Here is a 24712-nt window from a genome sequence, read left to right on the forward strand (position 1 = left end):
AGCATCTGGAGACAACGCACAAAGCAGTGCTACGGATGGATAATAACCAGCCCTTGGTACAAAAAATCCAACAACAGTGTGAAGCCTATAAAAAAGAACTCATCAGATTTAAGCGGAACAAATTTCTGATAGTAAAAGAGGATTATGAGACCAATAAAGTTTATTGATGGGTCTCTGGCGGTGAACCTGGCAACCACAAGCCCTAAAACTATAGGGCCAAACACAGTTGGCGGAAACGCAGAGAAGAGCACAGTAAGGAGATGGTTACATCCAACAGCGACAGCGAATTTGCGGTCAATGACTCAGAAGGTCCATTAGATTGCACCAGTGTCCCTTTAGGGACCTCTACTGCGGAGCCATCAGGAACAAAAGCAAAAACAAGAGGGCGCCCACCCGCAGAGGGAGGCAGAACACCAGGATCCAGAAGTGTTCCGCCCAGAAAGAAGATTTGATATACAATTTATCAGATCGTCGTTTAAGCGACATTGAAGTAAAAGCATTGAATAATGGCCTCTCATTTATAAAAACCAACAAGTTCGACGACCTTGGTTGGCATGTGGAGCTGCCTAAGTTTTCCCGCAAGCTTCGACTACAAGAATTTTTCCAGGGCCACGAAGCTCCTACGATCCAAGATCCACATCAAGCCTTCATTAATACCATGCACAAATCCAAGTTCGACCCTGTATCAAATAATTCATCCATCAAAACATTTACCCGGTTAATGGACGAGTCAGTTTCCAAATACACAGCAGCGACTACAGGAATTCATTACAACTTGTCAAAAGCAGAATTTAGGGCCCTGAAACAGCTGGGCGCCTATAAGGACATAGTAATCTGCCCCGCCGATAAGGGGGGCGGGATCGTGATCATGAATTTGACGGACTACAAATCTGAAATATACAGACAACTTTCAGATACTTCAGTTTATCAGGAATTACCTGCGGATCCTACGGGAAGATTTAAGGAGGAGGTTGATGGTATCTTGGATCAGGCGTGCCAGTCCAACATCATCACCAACAAGTTATGTGCAGCTTTAAAACAGGAGTTTCCGGTAGTGCCGGTACTGTTCACAGTACCAAAAATACATAAAAACAAGTCGAATCCACCGGGAAGGCCTATAATTTCCACACAAGGAGCACTTTACCAACCCATATCTATGTTTTTAGACAGCATCATCTAGCCTTTAATTGTCCAGCAGCGAGGGTTTATCAAGGATACCACCATGTTTTTAAATATATTAAATTCAATCACAGAGGTTCCTGAAGGTGTTATGATTTGCACAGTTGACATCTGTAGTTTGTACACGTGTATACCTCAAGCCCAGGGTTTGTCGACTATGAAAGAATTTTTAATTAAGATGGATGAATACGTTCGATGTGGACCTGTTCCTCAAGCTATTGGAGCTGACACTCACGCGAAATTATTTTCTTTTCGATGGAAGGTTCTTTCGACAAACCAGTGGGTGCGCTATGTGAAGCAACGTGTCGCCATCATTCGCTAACGTGTTCATGTTGCAGGAGGAACAACTTATGTTTTTTGAAAATCAGGAGACTGCCAAGTACATTTTGCACTACTGTAGGTATATAGACGATGTGTTTATCCTATGGGCTGGAGGGCAGGAACGCTTTAGCGAGCTGATAACATTCATTAACAACAGATCCTCATCGATTAGGGTCACAGCGCAGAGAAGCCATGAGGCCCTAAACTACTTAGACGTCTTGGTATCTATCAAAGAGAAGAAGATCCACACTAAAGTATATTACAAGCCCACAGATAAAAATACGTTGTTGAGGCACAACAGTCACCATCCCAGGGCTCTGAAGAAAGGTCTGCCCAAGTCACAGCTTATTAGAGCAGCCGGGATCACAAGTGAACCGTTTGAAGTAGAGGGAGCTCTATCCAAGGTGGTAACACGATTCACAGACAGAGGTTATGACCGTAAGGAATTATTGGAGTGCAAACAAGCAGTCTCCAAGATACCGAGCGAACAACTACTTGACCAACGGGTCAGAGAGAACACTCAGGTGTTACCGTTCGTCACCAAGTACAACGTTTCAAGTCCGGTGGTGCCAAGAGCCCTCAAGGCTCTTTGGCCTATAATTTCGACGGACAAAAGTTTACCCACATTCCGGCAAAGAAGACCCATGGCATGTTACACCAGGAGCAGGAACATCAAAGACATGGTGGTACACGCTGACATTACAGGGTTTGACAAGGTAACAACGTCCACGTTTCTATCCAAGCCTCTGGGCTGTTACAAGTGCTTAGGATGTGATACATGTAAGTTTATGAGTCCGGGTAATTCGTTTATGTCCTGCTCCACAGGAAAATCATTTAAGATTAACCACATCCTCTCTTGTACGACCACGTATGTAATATACGTAATTACCTGCCCTTGTCATCTTCAGTATGTGGACTGTCTAAAATACGCACCTTCAGGGAACGCTTCGCCATGCACAAATCTTCGATCAAGGCGGCCCTTTCTGGAAAGTCCATAGATCAATCAGTGGCCAAGCATTTCGTCGAAAGTGGACATGATTTGAAAGACTTACGCTTTTCCATCATTGATCATGTCCCCAAGAGACTGAGAGGGGGTGACCGTCATGGACAGTTATTACGTATGGAGACCAAATGGATGTACATGCTGGATACCATGAGACCCAAGGGTCTAAACGACAAAATTCAGTGGAATGTATTCTAGGGGACAATAGTCTTTAAATACAGCGAGTATAATAATATACAATAGATACAAAATAGGACAATGAGTTAATAACGTTATGCAGACATAGGGTACTTTTAGTTGTATTATTAGATTTAACAGCAATATCTGACTGTTCAAATGTTTGATGCAATTATGTGTTCTTTTTTCAGAGATGTGCAAATGTTTTTAATCTAGGTCTATATAGCATAATGTGTTGGTTATAGTAGTGTAACAATGTTTTTGTGCTTTTTACACGTTTTTCAGTGCGACGATGTAAGAGGGCAGTCTCGGAGCCAGGTGCCTGCGGGAGCCGGGTCTCCATGGAAACGCAGATGCCGGAAATGTATGCTGCGGCTGCGTCCGGGTTTCCAGGGCAACGCAGGCTGCCAGCGGCGCAGAGACGGAGGACTCTGCAGCGCACTGATGACATCACCTTACACACGGTGCCCGGGAAAAGAGCACTGTCTAATCCCGGTCACACACTTTCCCGCCGGCGGGTCTTCTCTACACTATAAGGTACTGTTTATGTTTGTATTTGCACTTTTGTTTCACCTTGACAAAGGGGCGCACATGCCCCGAAACGTTGGCCTGTATATGTAGTGATATGGAATAAATTTTCACAGCATTTTTTCACTACTGAGAGTCTCCGAGTGCCGCTGCTTGTATGATGTGCTAAGTATATATATATATATATATATATATATATATATTAGTATGTTCCCTTAGTGCGCTCTTATTATACACTACTGAAATGTCTAATTACTTTATGTCAGTTAGTGTCTGAGTTTACTAACATAAATACTATTATATTTCCAAACGGGAAAGCAAGCTTCAACACAGAGAGAATCCTTTGTCGGTAAGGATCAAAAATAGATAAAAGAAGAAATATCTCTATGGAGCGCTCTTATTCTATAATCTGATATAATTAGATGACTGTTGGTGGATGTTATATAAAGAGAGGATGACCTTACACATTTATACACCCATATTAGAATCACATATATCTCTTTATTAAAAGATTTTGATTTAAAACTTATCATAAAACTTTTCCTTTTCTTTTACATTGGAGATACAATTGTATATTTCAACATTATTTGTATAAGGGAAAAAACAACAATATAATGAGCTTTCACCCAACGCGTTTCGTCTATATCGACTTCTTCAGGGGTGTTTTCTAAATAACAGCTCTCTGTTTATATTGGAATAACTGTAGTATTCAAAAGGTATGAAGTTCTAATTGAACCAAAGTTGTACTGAAAAATATTTATTACCAAGTTGAAAAAACTTGAAGAAAATTATTCCCAGAATATGATAGCATTTATTGGGATTCCTTATTATAGGCCACCTAATGAATTATATTCTTCTCCAGCATGTAGATATATATTTCATTCATTTTTCTTGGCTCATTGGGTTGGCATTTCCTCAGTTTTTCAAAGTATCAGTGAAGTCCAACAGAAGGGATCCACTTGTAAACTTAGGATAAAAATATCCCTTTAATTTTCCAGCAGTTGTCCTATAGGTCTGCCTGCATAGGTATCCAATAGTGGAATCACTATTCTGGCCTGAACCATGGTAGCAATAACCTTTTTGGAAAGGCCTTTGTGAGCTAGGATGTTCCGCTCAACTTCCATGCCGCCAAACAAAGTTGCCGTAAGTCCGGGTAGATGAGCAGTCCTTGTTGAAGAAGATCTCTTCTTACTGGCAGAGGCCAAAGGTCTTCTACGGACTTGTCCAGAAGATACGCATACCACACCCTCCAAGGCCAATCCGGGGCAATCAGAATTGGCTGGACTCTTTGATTCCTGATTTGCTTTAGCACCCTTGGGAGCAATGGAATCAGAGCAAACCGGTAGACCAGCCAGTAGGGCCAAGGCGAGGTCAGTGCATCTACTGCCATCGTCTGAGGGTTCCTGGTTCATGAGCAATACCAGTGAAGCTTCTTGTTGAGTCGAGAAGTCATCATGTCATCTCATATAAAGGTTTCTTTCAATGTATCCAGATGTAATCCTCCTTCATTCCTTCAATTGCTTTATGCTCGATATTAAGCACAAAAAACGAGGGAATGTATGAGGGTACATACAATGTTTAATAAAAATAAAATACAACATTGTTCCAACTTTTTTAAGTAAGCATACATGTGAGCGACATTTCATATGAACCACCGAGGTGAACCTTACAAATAAAACTGCACATCCCGAATATTGCATAGCCAAAGGAGTCTGGGTTGAAATTTACTCTTGAGTCTCTACAAGGAGTGTTATTGAGCATTTGTGTTTGAATTGTGCTTATTTCACATATCACCTCCCGGAAACGGACTCATATATGGACTTTCCTGTATGAAAAATTATGGACTTTGACCCAGACGGGTAATACATTGAAATACTGTGTATTATCCGGTGCATCAGAAGATGTGATCCGGACCACTTGCTCAGGAGATCTAATTGAAATGTTCTGGCATGGAACATTCCATACTGGATCGCCTCATATGAGGCTACCATTTTCCACAACAATCTTATACAAAGATGAATGGACATTCGAGTAGGCCGTAGAACCATTCGGACCATCTCCTGGAGTGTTCTCGCTTTGTCCTCTGGGAGGAACACTTTCTGGGCCACAGTACCAGCAACATTCCTAGGAACAGGAGCCTCTAAGTTGGCTCCAGGTGAGACTTCTGTAAATTGAGGATCCACCCATGGTGTGACAGAAGTTGGATAATGTGGTCTATACGGAGCAATAAAAGCTCCCTGGATCTCACCTTTATCAAGAGATCGTCCAGATAAGGGACAATCTTGGACCCCTGGACCCGGAGTTGGAACATCATCTCCGCCATCACCTTCGTGAAAACCCTTGGAGCTGTGGACAGGCCGAAGGGTAGCGCCCACCTGGATTCAATTCCACCCCGAAGAGCCAATGCCCTGAAAAAGGAAGAGGCTCTACACTGCGCTTGGACTCTGTGTCTGCTATCCACTGACGCAACCACAAAGCTCTGCACACCGACACTGCCATAGCAGTGGTCCTAGCATTAATATTGTCTATCTCTTTGAGAGAGTCAAATAGGCCATGTGCAGTATTTTGAATTCGAGTAGCCCACGTATGAGTCATCCAGCAAACCACTATGACCGGTCTTTGTGATATACCAGCTGCTGTCTAGATAGTCTTCAGTGTAGTCTCTATTTTTCTATCCCCAGGGTCATTTATGGTAAAGGGGTCGGAGCTGGCAGTACCGCCTTTTAATTGAGGCGGGAGACTGATGTCTACAGCCGGGGGTTCTTCCCAAATTTTCCTGCCTTCAGGAGCAAATGGGAAAGTGTGCAAAAAACGCTTTGTCACTTGATATTTCTTATCTGGATTTTCCAGGCTAACTTAAACAGGTCATCCAGCACTGCAGAATCAGGGAAAGTGACACTGAGTTTGTTTTGTGTTAAGAAAGATGACTGCTGTGCTGCAGCGTCCTCTAGAGGGAGTTTTAACACATCCCATATAGCAAGAATGAGGAGCTAAAAACCATGTGTAGAAGGGGAAACCCCAGTAACAAGATCCAAGTCCTCACCCTCCTCCTGTACCTCCTCATCAGAATCTGAGAGTAAAGCAGGTAACCCACATTCTTGTGGTCCTGCTCTAGAGAGGGAAGGGGGGGGGGGGCTGTGGAGCATCTGCCCTTGCAGCTAGGTACATTAGCAGTGAGCCGAGATGCCATATATGACATCATGGATCTTATGGCGCCTAGCCAGAAAGGCTCTTGACCCTCCCCCCCGAGCCCCCTCACGGAGTTGTGAGGACTGGCTGCATTGTTTAAATGATATGGAACCAGATGTAGAGGGAGAGAATCTGGTGTGACATACATTTCATAATTGGTGTTTTACCATGTTTACAGTAAACAACACTTATACACACAGACAAGTAATATAATAGCAAGCCTGCCCTTACTGTATGTGAGAGGGAGACAGAGAGAAGGGAACAGCACACCCAAGCTAAACAGCCTTAGTGAGATTGCAAGCTGTTATATCACAGTGTAACACCGTAGTTCCAATCCTTTTCAGGACACAGATTGTGTACAATAGCGGCTCTCCTCCTTTGCTACACCCCTGTACCAGTTTTCCTGCATTTCCTGAGTGTCTGGAGAAGCTGTGTGTGCCTGCTGCTGCAGCTGTAAGCAGAGGAAGACGCCAAAACGCTGCTGGTCCCGCTCTGAGGAAGCTCCGCCCCCTGTAATGGCGCTGGACCTTCATAGATTTTTATACTGTCAAAGTCTTCATAAAAGTGTAAAAATATCACAGAAGTGTAAGTTTCCACTACTGCTGTCAGTGTACACAGGGGGGCTATAGCGGATCCCCCCCAGGGAGCGTCCGTATGCTGCACCAAGAACCGGGGGACCCCCCTAGCGGGGCCCCCAGTTTGTACTCGCCACTCTTCTCACCTTCAAGCTATTGTTAGAGGTGTGCGGCGTGCTGCGATTGTGACTGCTAAGGCGCAGTGCCTTGCTGTACAACAAACTCTCAGCGGGGAAGCGGCTCAAACGCCTGAAGAGACCGGTAACCGTTTTCTCGCCTAACTCCCACAACGCCTGAAGAGACCGGTAACAGTTTTCCCGCCTAACTGCCACGGCCCAAACAGAATAACGAAAATAATAAAGTTTTAAAAGAAACTGAAGAAAACTCTCTGGAGCTCCAGAGTGTGCATCCTCTCCTGAGGGCACTTTTTTCTAAACTGTCTGTGGGAGGAGGCATAGAGGGGAGGAGCAAGCACACCCAGTTGAAGAAATTTAAAGTGCACCTGCTCCTTTGGACCCCATCTATACCCCATCGCACTAATTCCCCCATATACCTTATGGATGCTAGAGAAATACTGGGTCGCTTGACCCGGGATATTTCCCCTGGGCCCTTTCAGACCGCACAGCAACCCGGGATATGTGCGCTCATGTGCAATAACCTGTGTTACAAGCGAGCAGTCTGAAAGGGTTATGAGACTCAAAAATGTGAGCTTACATGGCTGAGGAGCCAAAATGCAGTTAAAAGGGGTGTGGTATAATAGATCTTCACAAATTAGATAGACAGTGACTAGGTCAACCCCATATGGTCGACAGGGTCAAATGGTCGACAGTGAATAGGTCAACTGTGTCTAAGGTTGATAGGTACAAAAGAACAACAGGGTTAAACGGTTGACATGGAAATGGTCGATGCAAAAAATATCACAGGCCAAAATTGTCCATTTCACAGTCTGTGACCACATTTAGTGCAAACGTAGACCCTCATGGACTCGCTTTGCTCACCACACTTCGGCCAAGGTGCTTCACTGCGCTCGGCACAGGTTACGGTTTGTAACCTCTACAGGACTAAGGTTTGTAACCTCTACAGGTTGGATGGTACAGGAAGCAAAAATTTAAAAACCTCCCACAAAATAAAAAAAAAACCTTCTGTCGACCATTTGGGTGTCGACCATTGTTGTGTCGACCTTAGACCTGTCGACCTTTTGACTATGTGAACCATATGGGATCGACCTACTGACTGTTTAACTAAACACTGTCTATCTAGAAACTGTTAAAAGTAACATTTTGACAAATGAATAAATAATTTTCTTGTTGTAGAACACTCTTGTTCCCTATGTTCTAGTACTGGGTGCAGCAAGGAGATATACACTTTCAGAAAACAGCTCTCAATCCCTTCCTTACAGTATACTTATGAAGAACTGTAGCAGAAAAATGAATGTCTGATTTAGCATAAGCATGTCTATCATATAGAGTTATTGATACAACTTACGTTTTCTCTTCAGCGACTGCATTACTTGCTGGCTTGCACTTTTGGAAATTAGGTGCTAATTCAGTTCGCCTACAAACAAAAATGTATGCGTAAAAATTAATCCAAAAAGTAGTAATAGAGGTAAAGCTTTTAACCAAGTACCTCGCTTGGTCGTATGAGATGTAGTCATAGCGAGATGGGCTTTCTCTGGCCTGGACACATCCCATGTGACCATGCCGCCTTACTCTGTTACCCCGGTGTTCAAAAAGTAATTCTATCCTGCTCTGTATGTAGTTACTAGGACGATGTTCAGGATGTCGACATTCTGATGTTTCAACAAAATGTTGACATTACGCATGTCTACATTATGAACATAAAGAGCATCTGGGTTAGGCTGCAGTTTGGATAAAACAGTATTACCGACAAGCATGTGGACATTGTGAATGTGGACATTTAGACCATGTCAACATTCTGGTGTGGACATGATATGCTGCACCCATTATCCAAACTTTATTGCAATCAAAAATTCAAAAGCCAAAGGTAATAAAATTGCAAGTGCAGTCAGAGTCATAGAAAAAACATATATAAAGACGATATTATACATAATATCACCGTAAAACCTGCTCAAGAACAATAAGTACAATTTAATATATTTATCGCTGTCGGGAAAAACCTAAAAAACCTACATCTCAGAAGATTTGAACGGCATAAAATAGATCTATAGTGTTTGTGTGATGGCAACATAGCAAACACTCCATGATTCGAATGGGACAAGTCTCCTAGTATACTTTGCACTTTATTGCACATATACCTCCTGAATGCTAGGTAAGCCAATCACTTTACATGCTGACTTGCGGTCCCCTGCTGTACAGTTACCAAACCACACAATTCCACAAGTTAAAACACTTTCAACAATACAGGCACACATTTTCCTTAAAAAAAATAGGAATTTAATACCTACCGGTAATTCCTTTTCTCGTAGTCCGTAGTGGATACTTGGAATGCCCTTAGTACCATGGGGAATAGATCGGGTCCATTGGAGCCTGGCACTTTAAGAACTCAATTAGTGTGTGCTGGCTCCTCCCCTCTATGCCGCTCCTGCAGACTCGGTCAAGGAAAACTGTGCCCGAGGAGACGGACATACTTTGAGAGAAGGATATAAACACAAAAAGCGATGAGGTTAACAAACCAACACACAACAATAACAAAGATAGCAGAGCTAACCAGAACAGAGGAAAGCAATGCTAACTATAATAAAGGATAGCAACGCTAACCAAACATGGAACAGGGACAGCAACAGCAGACCCAACCAAGAACACTTACAATCAGGTAAGCAGGAACACGAAGCAATGAAGCGGGCGCCCAGTATCCACTACGGACTACGTGAAAAGGAATTACCGGTAGGTACTAAATTCCTATTTTCTATAACGTCCTAGTGGATACTGGGAATGTACTTAGTACCATGGGGAAGTCCCAAAGCTCCCAGAACGGGTGGGAGAGTGCTGAGACCCCTGCAAAACCGCCTGACCAAACTGAAGGTCATCTCTGGCCAAGGTGTCGAACCTGTAGAATTTTACGAACGTGTTCGAACCAGACCAAGTCGCTGCCCGGCACAACTGTAAGGTCGAGACACCCCGGCAGCCGACCAGGAAGAACCCACCGACCGTGTGGAGTGGGCCTGGATAGAGCTCGGCAATGGTAATACTGCCGAAGCATAGGCTTGATGGATGGTCAAACTGACCCAACGAGCAATAGACTGCTTAGAAGCAGGATGACCAATTTTGGTAGCATCATAAAGGACAAAAAGGGAGTAAGACTTCCTGTGACAAGATGTCCTCTTGACGTAAATCCTCAAAGCCCTCACAACGTCCAAGGACTTTGAAGCAACTGATGTGTCAGACAGCACCGGAACCACAATCGGTTGATTAATGTGAAAAGCCGATACCACTTTCGGCAAAAACTGCGGGCTCCGCCCTTTCCTCGTGAAATATCAAATATGTGCTCTTACAGGATAAGGCCCCCAATTCTGATACATTGCTGGCTTTAGCCTCTGCAAGACGTGCGACGGTCTTCCACGTTAGACATTTCAAGTCTACCCTGTGTATGGGTTCAAACCAGTCCGACTGCAGAAAAGTCAAGAACACGTAGAGATCCCACAGCTGTGGTAGGGACAAAGGCTGGCTGAATGTGAAGAACACCCTTAAGGAAAGTCTGTACTTCTGGGAGTACCGCTAGTTGTTTCTGGAAGAATACAGAAAGGGACGAAATTTGAACTTTGATGGAGCCTCACCGTAGGCCACACCTGCTTGCAGGAAAAGCAGAATACGTCCAAGTCGAAATTCCGCAGGAGGATATTTTCTACCCTTGCACCACGAGATTGCTTCCAGATACGGCGGTATTGTTTGGACGTGACCACCTTACGGGCCTGAAGCATAGTGAAAATAACTTTAGATGGGAGACCTTTTCTAATTAAGATCTCCTCTCAACTTCCAAGCCGTGAAACGTAGCTGCAGTAAGTCTGGATAGCTGAACAGTCCTTGTTGAAGAAGGTCCTTGAGTAGCGGCAGAGGCCAAGGTTCCTCCAGAGACATGGGGGTTCATTCCGAGTTGATCGCTAGCTGCCGTTGTTCGCAGCGCAGCGATCAGTCAAAAAATCGGCACTTCTGCGCATGCGTATGGTGCGCACTGCGCATGCGTATGGTGCGCACTGCGCACGCGCAAAGTACTTTCACAAAAGCCGATGCAGTTTCACACAAGGTCTAGCGACGCTTTTCAGTCGCACTGCTGATCGGTGAGTGATTGACAGGAATGGGGCGTTTCTGGGAGGTAACTGACCGTTTTCCGGGAGTGTGCTGAAAAACGCAGGCGTGTCAGATACAAATGCAGGCGTGCCTGGGGAAACGGGGGAGTGGCTGGACGAACGCAGGGCGCGTTGGTGACGTCAAAACAGGAACTAAATAGTCTGAAGTGATCGCAAGGTAGGAGAAGGTCTGCAGCTACTCTGAAACTGCTTGAAAAAATTTTGGTGCCGTTCTGCGATCCTTTCGTTCGCACTGCTGCTAAGCTAAGATACACTCCCAGAGGGTGGCGGCTTAGCGTTTGCACTGCTGCTAAAAGCAGCTAGCGAACGAACAACTCGGAACGAGGGCCATGGTTAGGAGGTCTGCGTACCAGGCCCATCGTGGCCAATCTGGAGCAATTGGAATTGCCTGAACTCTTTCCCTTTTGAGTCTTTTTCGAACTCTTGGGATGAGAGGGATTGGAGGGAACAGGTATACAAACTGGTAGTTCCATGGCGCCGTCAGAGCGTCCACTGCTGCAGCCTGCAGGTCCCTTGTTCTGGAACAGTAACGACAGAGCTTCTTGTTGAGACTAGAAGCAGTCAGGTCTATCTGCGGACAGCCCCACCGGTGAACCAGTTGTTGGAACACCTGAGGGTGAAGGCCCCATTCTCCCGGATGGAGGTCGTGCCTGCTGAGAAGTCCGCTTCGCAGTTGTCCACTCCTGGAATGAATATGGCTGAGATGGCACTTGCATTGGATTCCGCCCAGAGGAATATCCTTTACACTTCTCGCATTGCAGCCCCTGTTTCTTGTTCCTCACTGTCAGTTGATATACGCCAACACAGTGGCGTTGTCCGACTGCACCTGGATGGCCTTATTCCGAAGGAGATAGGAGGCTTGCAGAAGAGCATTGTAAATTGCCCTGAGTTCCAGAACATTTATGAGAAGGGCAGATTCCTGACTCAACCACTTCCCCTGGTACTGGGCCCACTGGGTCACAGCACCCCAACCCCTGAGACTGACATCCGTTGTCGGAAGAGTCCAGGACTGGGTGCCGGAAGACTGACGCTCCACAAGGTGAGAGGGTTGTAGCCACCAAAACAGGAAGATCTGTGCTCTTGGCGAGAGAGTTATACTCTGGAGCATGTGTAGGTGAGAACCTGACCACTTGTCCTGCAGATCCAGCTGGAACGGACACGCATGAAACCTGCCATACTGTATTGCTTCGTAGAAGGCTACCATCTTGCCCAGCAATCAAATGCAAAGATGAATCGATATTCTGCGTGGTCTGAGCACCGAGCGGATCATAGCCTAGATAGTCAAGGGATTGTCCATCGGAAGGAATACCTTCTGAGATACCGTGTCCAGGATCATTCCCAGGAACTGAATTCTCTGAGACGGTTTCAGGTGAGACTTCTGGAAATTTAGGATCCATCCGTGGTGCGTAAGCAGGCGAGTTGTCAAGTCGATACTGAGTAGCAGCTGTTCCCTGGACACTGCCTTTATCCGGAGATCATCCAAGTATGGGACTATGTTGACTCCCATCTTGCGCAATTGTAGCATCATCTCCGCCATTACTTTTTTGAACACCTTTGGAGCTGTGGAGAGGCCGAAAGGTAAAGCCTGGAACTGGAAGTGTTGATCCAGTACGGGGAAACGAAGGTACGCCTGATGGGGCGGCCATATCGGGATATGAAGGTATGCATCCTTGATATCTAAAGAAACCAGGAACTCACCTTCCTCCAGGCGGGAGATCACTGCCTTTAGGGATTCCATCTTGAATTTGAACACACAAAGATAAGGGTTCATGGATTTGAGATTCAAGATCGGCCGCGCCGAGCCGTCTGGCTTCGGAACCACAAAGAGACTAGAGTAAAATCCCTTTGTTTGCAGCGGAGAAGGTACTGGAACAATAACTCCTATGGAAAGCAGTTTCTGAATTGCTTTTTGCAAGGTAACTCTTGCTACAGGTGAAGCTGGTAAGGCTGACTTGAAGAATCTGAAACGAGGTAGTTCCTGAAATTCCAGCCAGTATCCTTGGTGTATGAGTTTCCTCACCCAATGATCCCGGCAGGACTTTGCTCACACATGGGCGAAGTGCTGAAGGTGAGCACCTACCTGGAAGTCGCCTTGCTGCTGGGGCCAACCGTCACATGTGGCTATGTGGATGAGGATCCGGAGGCCTGGTCCAGAGTTCCAGCAGCTGCTGGTTTAAGGGACTTACCACAAGTTCCTTTAGCAGCATTGGACGCACCTCTGGCTCTGCCTCTGAATTTCACGCCACGAAAGGACTGCAGAGAGGGCCCAGGGTAGGGACGGTTGGCAGGAAGGTAGACTTACCTGCCGTCGCCCGAGATATCTCCAAACAAGGCTAAACACCCTTTTGGAATCAGCATCTGTTGACCATTGTCGCAGCCACAGGGCTCTGCGAGCCGAGACCGCCATAGCCGTGGTACAGCCATGAATGAGACATAGGTGGTCATTCCGAGTTGATCGCTCGCTAGCAGTTTTTAGCAGCCGTGCAAACGCTATGCTGCCACCCACTGGGAGTGTATATTAGCTTAGTAGAAATGCGAACGAAGTGATCGCAGAGTGGCTACAAAAATGTTTTTGTGTAGTTTCAGAGTAGCTTCAGACCTACTCAGTGCTTGCGATCACTTCAGACTTTTCAGTTCCTGTTTTGAAGTCACAAACACACCCTGCGTTCGCCCAGCCGCGCCTGCATTTTTGCTGGCACGCCTGCGTTTTTCCAAACACTCCCTGAAAACGGTCAGTTGACACCCAGAAACGCCCACTTCATGTCAATCACTCTGCGGCCAGCAGTGCGACTGAAAAGCTTTGCTAGACCCTGTGTGAAACTACATCGTTCGTTTTAATAGTAGGTCATGCGTGCGCATTGCGCCGCATACGCATGCGCAGAAGTGCCATTTTTTTGCCTCATCGCTGCACAGTGAACGAATGCAGCTAGCTATCAACTCGGAATGACCACCATAATTCCTTAACTGCCTCACTCAAAGTTTGCAGCATCTTGAATATGCTGCAGCAGTATAATGATCTCAACCACGGACGGTGGGTTTTTTCAAACTTTCCTATCCTCAGCAGGAAAGGGAAAGGAGTTTAGTAACCGCTTAGGAATAATAAATTTCTTGTAAGGATTCACCCACGCCTCTTTTGTAAGGGAGTTTAATTCTTTTGAGATAGGGAAGGTGACAGAGGATTTTGCTTTACATTAAAAAACAATACCTCTTCTGGTTCTGTCTCCTTATCCTGTAAGTTGAAGACTTCTCTAATTGCATAAATTAGGACCTCAACCCCTGGGAACAGTGTATTGTCGTCTTCCACCTCCAGTTCTCCCTCATCTGACTCTAGTATTTCAGCATCAGAGTCAGACTGTCCATTAGTACAGGGGCCCCTCAGGGCTGTGTCCTCTCACCCCTGCTCTTCTCCCTGTACACAAATGACTGTACCTCAGAGGCGCAATCAGTAAGGATCATCAAATTCGCCGATGACACCACCGTCATCGGCCTCATCAAGGATGGGGACGAATCGGCCTATAGACGGGAAGTAGACCGGCTGGCCCAGTGGTGCATCCACAACAACCTCGAGCTCAACCCCCTCAAAACTGTCGAGATGATAGTGGACTTCAGGAAGAAGTCATCTAGTGCACCTCTGCTAACGATTGCTGACAGTGTGGTATCGCTAGTGGACTCCTTCAAGTTTCTAGGGACCACAATCTCCCGGGACCAACGCTGACGCCACTGTTGGGAAAGCGCAGCAGAGGTTGTTCTTCCTCAGGCAACTAAGGAAGTTCAACATCCCACAGAAGCTTCTGCTCCGCGATTGTGGAGTCGGTACTGTGCTCCTCGATACTCGTATGGTACAGCTCCGCCAGCGCGAGGGACAGATGCAGGCTCCAAAAGGTGGTCAGAACCGCAGAGAAGATCATCGGGGCTGACCTTCCCTCAGTCCAGTACCTGTACTTGTCCAGAGCTAAAAAGCGGGCAATGAAGATAGTAAAAGACCAGCTACACCCCGGCCACAGCATGTTTAACTTGCTTCCTTCAGGCAGGCGTTACAGGGCTGTCCCCGCCAGATCCACCACAAGCCTCAAAAATTTCTTTCCCCAAGCGGTCCGCCTGCTGAACTCCTGAACATTGACTGACTAGACGTACATGTAACTAACTTGTGTTCCTACGGTATACCTATCTGTGTAACTTTACTTGCCCCCCCCCCCACACACACACACACACCTGCTTACCTGTTACCTACCTGGCTGTTGTATAGCAAACCGAAGACAAATTCCTAGTATACGCAAGTATACCTGGCCAATAAAGCTGATTCTGATTCTGAACGGAGCACCTGTGGGAGTGTGCGTTTATGAGAGACCACCAGAGGGGGCTTAGGAACCTGTATGTGGTCAGCAGCCTTAACCAAGAAATCATCTACAGACTTTCAGGATCTGCCTTTTCTGCTTTGCAGCAGTTAACGCTGAGTTTATATTAGTAATCATTGTTTTGAAATATTCTAACCATGCAGGTTCCTGCAAGCCACTAACTTGTGAAGATAGAGAACACTGGGTACATAGTAGGGACCCTTGTGAAGAGGGTGTAAACTTGGTGTTGTAAGAGGGACACAGATTTTTTCCCTAGACATGCTTACAGCAGAAAATACAGAGATACAACACAGTGCAGTGACACACGTTAGTGAACAGCACAGAAAGCCCAGACAGCCCTGAATGGAGTGACACAGAGAGGATTGGGACCGATTGGGACCGGCACACAATACCTCAGTCCAGAGCAGTGCTTCGCTGGGAATATTTATAAGTTTGTTATTAGCACAGCGGTGTAGCCGCTACATATGCGCTCCCCCCAGTATAATTGGTTGTTTAGTGGCCTCTGTGGAGGAGCAGTCTCAGCATGCAGCCTGTAGTCAGCAGCAGCAGCAGCAGGAAATGGTGCCTTTCAGCTTCTGGTCCTGCTCTCTGGGAAGCCCCGCCCCTTCAATGGCGCGCGGTCCCTATAGGATTATACTGGCATTTTATGTCAAATATGGTGTAAAAAGAGAAAATAGAATACCTTTTTTACTGTGCGCTAGTGTGGGTCCCCGGCGGGCACCGCAGCTCGAGGCCCGTGACTACCGCGCCCTAACCTGGACCCCGGTGTAGTACCCACTGCACCGCATCTATTTGGCATCTGTTCAGGGTGGTGGCATGCTGCCGGCATGGGCTCACACCCTGGGGCATGAGAAACAGTGCCTCAGGAGCTCAGTGTTCTGTCAGTGAGGATACAAACCACTAGCTCTATTAAGTTGGTTCGGTCCGCTCCCCTAAGTCCCACGACGCAGGCAGACTGAAGAAAACTCTCTGGAGCTCCAGAGAATGCACCCAGCCCATTGGGCACATTTTTCTAAACTGAGTCTGCAGGAGGGGCATAGAGGGGAGGAGCCATCACACACTAATTGATTTCTTAAAGTGCCAGGCTCCAATGGACCCGATCTATACCCCATGGTACTAAGCACATTCCCAGTATACACTAGGACGTTAGAGAAACAAACCCTGCTGTGCCTTCTTAACTACATTTTGAGTGTGAACACTCCAGGACAGGCCCTTTGTAATATTAATGCCTAAAAATGTAGAGGAATCCACCACCTGCACAATCTGCCTGTTCAGGACTAAAGGGCAATGGTCCTGCTTATTCCATTTCCTAAAAATCTACTATAATGTCTTTAGTTTTCACATTCAAGATCAAATGACTGTAGTAGCTCCAATTTTCCAAACTAAAAACCCTTCTGTGTAAGTGCAGAAGAAATTTCCTCCTTCTTTTGTCCCTAACACAATTGACGATTTTACATCCCAGGATGCTGTGCGAACGGCATTCTAGAGCGCATTTGCCCTATAGTAAAGTTTGCACCTGAATTTAACTTTACTATAGGGCACATGCGCTCTAGTATAATGTTCACACTATTGCTGAACCAAGTCTGCTGTGATCTGCATGAGGGGGAGGAGGATTAATGACAGGTGAGGATCTATGCCAACTGGGGCAATCTATGAATACTGGGGGTTGGAGTTTCATTTGACAAAGGAAGTTACTGGCACTAGATAAGGGCGAAGGGGATTAAATGGATGTGTTGTTTACCAACACTGGGAAGGAAGAAGTTATAGACACTGGGTAGGGAAATGCCACATGGGAATCTACCAACACTGCGGTGGTGGGGGTAATGCCTCTGGAGGATCTATTGCCACTGGGGGTGGAGGGTAATGTTACAATGTAGACCTATGGGATTGGGGGTAACGGGGTAATTAAATGTAGTTAAAAAAATTATAAAAAACAAAGCAAAACTTTTTTTTTTTTTTTAAGTAAAAGTAAATACTTTAAGAAAAGAGAGACTCAAGGAAACAAAACCTACCTTTGTGGTCTCTTTGGTGCAGCTGGGGTCCCACTATCTGAAGAGCGAAATATTATCTAAGTCAAAGCAGAACAAGTTATTTTAAATATTCAGACGGTTTATTTATTCAAAAACACGTATGTGGCTGCATCTAGCACATTTTATCCAACTGCGCTGTAGCGAAATTGGCGGACAGATCTCATCCCTTTCTCTCCATATGTAAAATGGGAGTTTCTGGGTATCAAGTGGACATACACACGGAAGAGTTTTAGGGAAGTGTCATGATGTGTAGCCAGTGCTACACCATAGTCGTGCATACACAGAATGGCTGTCTATGTCAGACAGATCTTTTTGCATGGGGTTGGTAAAAGTGAAAGATGATGCACTAACAAACAGAAAACACTGGACCATTGCAATGCGTATGCTGTAGGATTTACATACAATACTGTGCAAATGTCTGGTGTGGAAAAAATGCTGCAATGTAAGAATGCTCTAAAAAATAGAAGTGTTAATAGTTTATTAACCACAGATATTCTGTGGGGTTGGGTTTGAAATACTGGCGGTTGAGATGCCGCGGTCTGGACAGTGAGAATTCCAACAAGGAGAAGGTAAGTTCCTTCGAAAACTGCAAGTGTACCTAGAAGAATTGATGCTGTTTTGAACAGAAAGGGTGGTCACACCAAATATTAATTTGATTTAGATTTCTCTTCTGTTCATTCCCCCTGCAGGCTAACCCTAACCCTCCCCGATGGTTCCTAAACCTAACTCCCCCCCTTCCTGCAGCCTAACCCTCCCGGGGCTGCCTAAATCTAAGCCGCACTTCCCACAACCTAAACCTAACCCCCCTCCCCGCGGTTAAAAGGGGCGTAGTATAATAGGTATTAACCTCTCAGGCAGTATCTCGCTCAGGATTACAGGTGTCGGGATGGTGTCTCTGGGATTGTGATTCCAGTCAGGATGCCGGTGCCAGCATTCCGGTGTCTGTATTTTGACTGCTGGGATCCTGACCGGATCCCCTTCTGTGGATGTAGGCTTGCTCAAATCCTTCTGTCTCTTTATGTAATCCCAGACAGACTCAATGATGTTGACATCAAGGCTCTGTGGGGGCCATATCATCAATTCCAGGACTCCTTGTTCTTCTTTATACTAAAGATAGTTCTTAATGTATGTTTGGGTAGTTGACCTTCTGCAGAATAAATTTGGAGGCAATCAGACGCCTCCCTGATGGTACTGCATGATGGATAAGTCATTAAAAACTATCATTATTATTATTATCCTGTCATTACGAACTATCTCCAGCATAAAGAAGAACAAGGAGTCCTGGAAGTAATGATTTGGCCCCCACAAAGCCCTGATCTCAATCAAAATCCCAATGATCAAAATACCAACAACAATTGGCCAACGGTCAAAATCCCGACACGGTCAAAACACAGACATTTAAAATGTCGACAGGTCGAAAAGTCGACACACATTTTACTTTTTGTGTGCATGTCAACATAGGTCGACATGAACACCATATAAGTGTACCGCGTCCTCACGCATGGCTTGCCATGCTTCAAGCACGGTGTCCTGTCTGGCAGTCCTAATCCTGTCTGGATCCTGTTTGCTTAGCTTCAGGTGTAGTCTGGATTCTTCCACACAGCATTTATTCTTTGTCTGGTCTTTCTCTTTGGTGTATCTGCTATAGTCCATTATCATTGTTATTTACATTTAGCTACTTCATACATTATCACCACATTTACCCTTCATCACCATAGCTCCTTGCATAACAGCATCTCTTGCATACCTCTTAGTTCCTGTACTTAGTCTCCTGTCCTCTGACCCAAACTTGGTCTCAGTCTTATCTTTCTTTCCCTGTCTTTTCTGCCAACTGATAACTCTGGTCGTCTCGGGGGTAAACTTGTACTGTCACCAGTGGCTTAAGTCCTGGTGGGCATCCCAGTACCGGTAGACATATAAAGTCTTATGGAAAAAGTGGCTCTTATAGGCATGAAGACCTGCTGAGTGTTACTCTGTGAGTCTTACACCCAGGCGTCTGGGGTTATCGTCAGAAGATCAACTACGTGTCAAGCTCGTCACCATTCTTCGTGTCAAGAATCTATTAATCACCTCTGCAACACTCCATCCAGATATATTCCCCAGATCATGACAATGGGCTAAATGTTGTAATAATTTTTGTGCATGCAAGGCATACACTTGCGACCAGCTTGTGTGTAACTCTCAGTCAACCCATATGTATGCCATTGCAGACAGAAGTTACATCACATAGAAGGTTAACAATACCTGTGAGTCACTAGATTCCGACTGTGAATGTTGACTTTCTGGCGTGTTTGAAGAGCTGTTACTGACGCTACAAGACAATAAAATGTGTTAGTACTCAAGTGTAGACTATACATCAAGAAGTGCAGAGGTCATTGGTCTGCAAGGCTTCTAATACATAATTTATGCAGTGGTCCTTTATAAAGTAACTGGTGCAAAATAAAAAGGTGTTGCTGCCCCCAGTATGCAATCATATATGTCCTTCTTCTAGTGCAGTTTAAAATACAACAGCACAATGATTATTTCCTTGCACCAGTTTAAAAAAAATAAGATTTAGGTTTTTACCTGCTAAATATTTTTCTTCGAGTCCATAGAGGGCACAGGGATAAACGCTGGGTATAGGAAGGCTGATTCCAGGCACCAAAGAGTTACAGAACTCTTCCCAGCAGCCCTCAGTCCTCCTCTCTCCTATACCCTGTCCGCTGACCACGGCCCGCCAGTTTTTAGTTAGCAAGACCCCGGCAGGAGCGAAGAAAGGAGGAAGGAAGACTATCACACAGACAGAGCCATACACAGGCATCAACTGTACACACTCTCTAACAGAGGAACAATGTCAAGCAAGACAGGTACATGAAGGGAGGGCGCCCTGTGCCCGCTATGGACTCAAAGAAAAAGATTTACCCAGGTAAGAACATACTGTAAATCTTATTTTCGTCGTCGTCCACAATGGGGCACAGGGATAAATGCTGGAAAGTCCAAGAGCTGTCCACTCAGGGGCGGGAACGCTCCTGGACTGCGCCGAGAACACAACGACCAAAGGAGGCGTCCTGGGACGGTAGACCACCTTCGGCATGTGGCCTAACCGGGTTCGCAGGACCACACAATCTGAATGGAACACCAGGAAAGGGGGAGCGCCAGGATAAGGCGCTGAGGTCAGAAACACTAATTGATTTCTTAAAGTGCCAGGCTCCAATGGACCCGATCTATACCCCATGGTACTAAGCACATTCCCAGTATACACTAGGACGTTAGAGAAACAAACCCTGCTGTGCCTTCTTAACTACATTTTGAGTGTGAACACTCCAGGACAGGCCCTTTGTAATATTAATGCCTAAAAATGTAGAGGAATCCACCACCTGCACAATCTGCCTGTTCAGGACTAAAGGGCAATGGTCCTGCTTATTCCATTTCCTAAAAATCTACTATAATGTCTTTAGTTTTCACATTCAAGATCAAATGACTGTAGTAGCTCCAATTTTCCAAACTAAAAACCCTTCTGTGTAAGTGCAGAAGAAATTTCCTCCTTCTTTTGTCCCTAACACCATTGACGATTTTACATCCCAGGATGCTGTGCGAACGGCATTCTAGAGCGCATTTGCCCTATAGTAAAGTTTGCACCTGAATTTAACTTTACTATAGGGCACATGCGCTCTAGTATAATGTTCACACTATTGCTGAACCAAGTCTGCTGTGATCTGCATGAGGGGGAGGAGGATTAATGACAGGTGAGGATCTATGCCAACTGGGGCAATCTATGAATACTGGGGGTTGGAGTTTCATTTGACAAAGGAAGTTACTGGCACTAGATAAGGGCGAAGGGGATTAAATGGATGTGTTGTTTACCAACACTGGGAAGGAAGAAGTTATAGACACTGGGTAGGGAAATGCCACATGGGAATCTACTAACACTGCGGTGGTGGGGGTAATGCCTCTGGAGGATCTATTGCCACTGGGGGTGGAGGGTAATGTTACAATGTAGACCTATGGGATTGGGGGTAACGGGGTAATTAAATGTAGTTAAAAAAATTATAAAAAACAAAGCAATTTTTTTTTTTTTTTTTAAGTAAAAGTAAATACTTTAAGAAAAGAGAGACTCAAGGAAACAAAACCTACCTTTGTGGTCTCTTTGGTGCAGCTGGGATCCCACTATCTGAAGAGCGAAATATTATCTAAGTCAAAGCAGAACAAGTTATTTTAAATATTCAGACGGTTTATTTATTCAAAAACACGTATGTGGCTGCATCTAGCACATTTTATCCAACTGCGCTGTAGCGAAATTGGCGGACAGATCTCATCCCTTTCTCTCCATATGTAAAATGGGAGTTTCTGGGTATCAAGTGGACATACACACGAAAGAGTTTTAGGGAAGTGTCATGATGTGTAGCCAGTGCTACACCATAGTCGTGCATACACAGAATGGCTGTCTATGTCAGACAGATCTTTTTGCATGGGGTTGGTGAAAGTGAAAGATGATGCACTAGCAAACAGAAAACACTGGACCATTGCAATGCGTATGCTGTAGGATTTACATACAATACTGTGCAAATGTCTGGTGTGGAAAAAATGCTGCAATGTAAGAATGCTCTAAAAAATAGAAGTGTTAATAGTTTATTAACCACAGATATTCTGTGGGGTTGGGTTTGAAATACTGGCGGTTGAGATGCCGCGGTCTGGACAGTGAGAATTCCAACAAGGAGAAGGTAAGTTCCGTCGAAAACTGCAAGTGTACCTAGAAGAATTGATGCTGTTTTGAACAGAAAGGGTGGTCACACCAAATATTAATTTGATTTAGATTTCTCTTCTGTTCATTCCCCCTGCAGGCTAACCCTAACCCTCCCCGATGGTGCCTAAACCTAACTCCCCCCCTTCCTGCAGCCTAACCCTCCCGGGGCTGCCTAAATCTAAGCCGCACTTCCCACAGCCTAAACCTAACCCCCCTCCCCGCAGTTAAAAGGGGCGTAGTATAATAGGTATTAACCTCTCAGGCAGTATCTCGCTCAGGATTACAGGTGTCGGGATGGTGTCTCTGGGATTGTGATTCCAGTCAGGATGCCGGTGCCAGCATTCCGGTGTCGGTATTTTGACTGCTGGGATCCTGACCGGATCCCCTTCTGTGGATGTAGGCTTGCTCAAATCCTTCTGTCTCTTCATGTAATCCCAGACAGACTCAATGATGTTGACATCAAGGCTCTGTGGGGGCCATATCATCAATTCCAGGACTCCTTGTTCTTCTTTATACTAAAGATAGTTCTTAATGTATGTTTGGGTAGTTGACCTTCTGCAGAATAAATTTGGAGGCAATCAGACGCCTCCCTGATGGTACTGCATGATGGATAAGTCATTAAAAACTATCATTATTATTATTATCCTGTCATTACGAACTATCTCCAGCATAAAGAAGAACAAGGAGTCCTGGAAGTAATGATTTGGCCCCCACAAAGCCCTGATCTCAATCAAAATCCCAATGATCAAAATACCAACAACAATTGGCCAACGGTCAAAATCCCGACACGGTCAAAACACAGACATTTAAAATGTCGACAGGTCGAAAAGTCGACAAACATTTTACTTTTTGTGTGCATGTCAACATAGGTCGACATGAACACCATATAAGTGTACCGCGTCCTCACGCATGGCTTGCCATGCTTCAAGCACGGTGTCCTGTCTGGCAGTCCTAATCCTGTCTGGATCCTGTTTGCTTAGCTTCAGGTGTAGTCTGGATTCTTCCACACAGCATTTATTCTTTGTCTGGTCTTTCTCTTTGGTGTATCTGCTATAGTCCATTATCATTGTTATTTACATTTAGCTACTTCATACATTATCACCACATTTACCCTTCATCACCATAGCTCCTTGCATAACAGCATCTCTTGCATACCTCTTAGTTCCTGTACTTAGTCTCCTGTCCTCTGACCCAAACTTGGTCTCAGTCTTATCTTTCTTTCCCTGTCTTTTCTGCCAACTGATAACTCTGGTCGTCTCGGGGGTAAACTTGTACTGTCACCAGTGGCTTAAGTCCTGGTGGGCATCCCAGTACCGGTAGACATATAAAGTCTTATGGAAAAAGTGGCTCTTATAGGCATGAAGACCTGCTGAGTGTTACTCTGTGAGTCTTACACCCAGGCGTCTGGGGTTATCGTCAGAAGATCAACTACGTGTCAAGCTCGTCACCATTCTTCGTGTCAAGAATCTATTAATCACCTCTGCAACACTCCATCCAGATATATTCCCCAGATCATGACAATGGGCTAAATGTTGTAATAATTTTTGTGCATGCAAGGCATACACTTGCGACCAGCTTGTGTGTAACTCTCAGTCAACCCATATGTATGCCATTGCAGACAGAAGTTACATCACATAGAAGGTTAACAATACCTGTGAGTCACTAGATTCCGACTGTGAATGTTGACTTTCTGGCGTGTTTGAAGAGCTGTTACTGACGCTACAAGACAATAAAATGTGTTAGTACTCAAGTGTAGACTATACATCAAGAAGTGCAGAGGTCATTGGTCTGCAAGGCTTCTAATACATAATTTATGCAGTGGTCCTTTATAAAGTAACTGGTGCAAAATAAAAAGGTGTTGCTGCCCCCAGTATGCAATCATATATGTCCTTCTTCTAGTGCAGTTTAAAATACAACAGCACAATGATTATTTCCTTGCACCAGTTTAAAAAAAAATAAGAATTTACTTACCGATAATTCTATTTCTCGGAGTCCGTAGTGGATGCTGGGGTTCCTGAAAGGACCATGGGGAATAGCGGCTCCGCAGGAGACAGGGCACAAAAAAGTAAAGCTTTACTAGGTCAGGTGGTGTGCACTGGCTCCTCCCCCCATGACCCTCCTCCAGACTCCAGTTAGGTACTGTGCCCGGACGAGCATACACAATAAGGGAGGCATTTTGAATCCCGGGTAAGACTCATACCAGCCACACCAATCACACCGTACAACTTGTGATCTAAACCCAGTTAACAGTATGACAACAGAAAGGGCCTCTTAAAGATGGCTCCTTAACAATAACCCGAATTAGTTAACAATAACTATGTACAAGTATTGCAGATAATCCGCACTT

General features: G+C 45.2%; 1 protein-coding gene across 4 annotated transcripts in view; it reads right to left on the reverse strand.

Moving 5' to 3' along the window:
* LOC134910211 (interferon-induced, double-stranded RNA-activated protein kinase-like) overlaps window positions 1-24712 on the reverse strand; it is a 237276-nt gene that overhangs the window by 101876 nt on the left and 110688 nt on the right. For all 4 annotated transcript variants that reach the window (XM_063917985.1, XM_063917983.1, XM_063917984.1 and 1 more), the window contains 5 exons: window positions 24018-24084; window positions 21756-21811; window positions 19887-19953; window positions 17625-17680; window positions 8458-8526 (listed from right to left, as the gene is read on the reverse strand). In XM_063917985.1, the coding sequence (XP_063774055.1) occupies window positions 8458-8526; window positions 17625-17680; window positions 19887-19953; window positions 21756-21811; window positions 24018-24084 (315 nt within the window). The remainder of the gene's footprint in view (window positions 1-8457; window positions 8527-17624; window positions 17681-19886; window positions 19954-21755; window positions 21812-24017; window positions 24085-24712) is intronic.

Source organism: Pseudophryne corroboree, chromosome 4 (genome assembly GCF_028390025.1).
Source record: "Pseudophryne corroboree isolate aPseCor3 chromosome 4, aPseCor3.hap2, whole genome shotgun sequence".
Lineage (NCBI taxonomy): Eukaryota > Metazoa > Chordata > Amphibia > Anura > Myobatrachidae > Pseudophryne > Pseudophryne corroboree.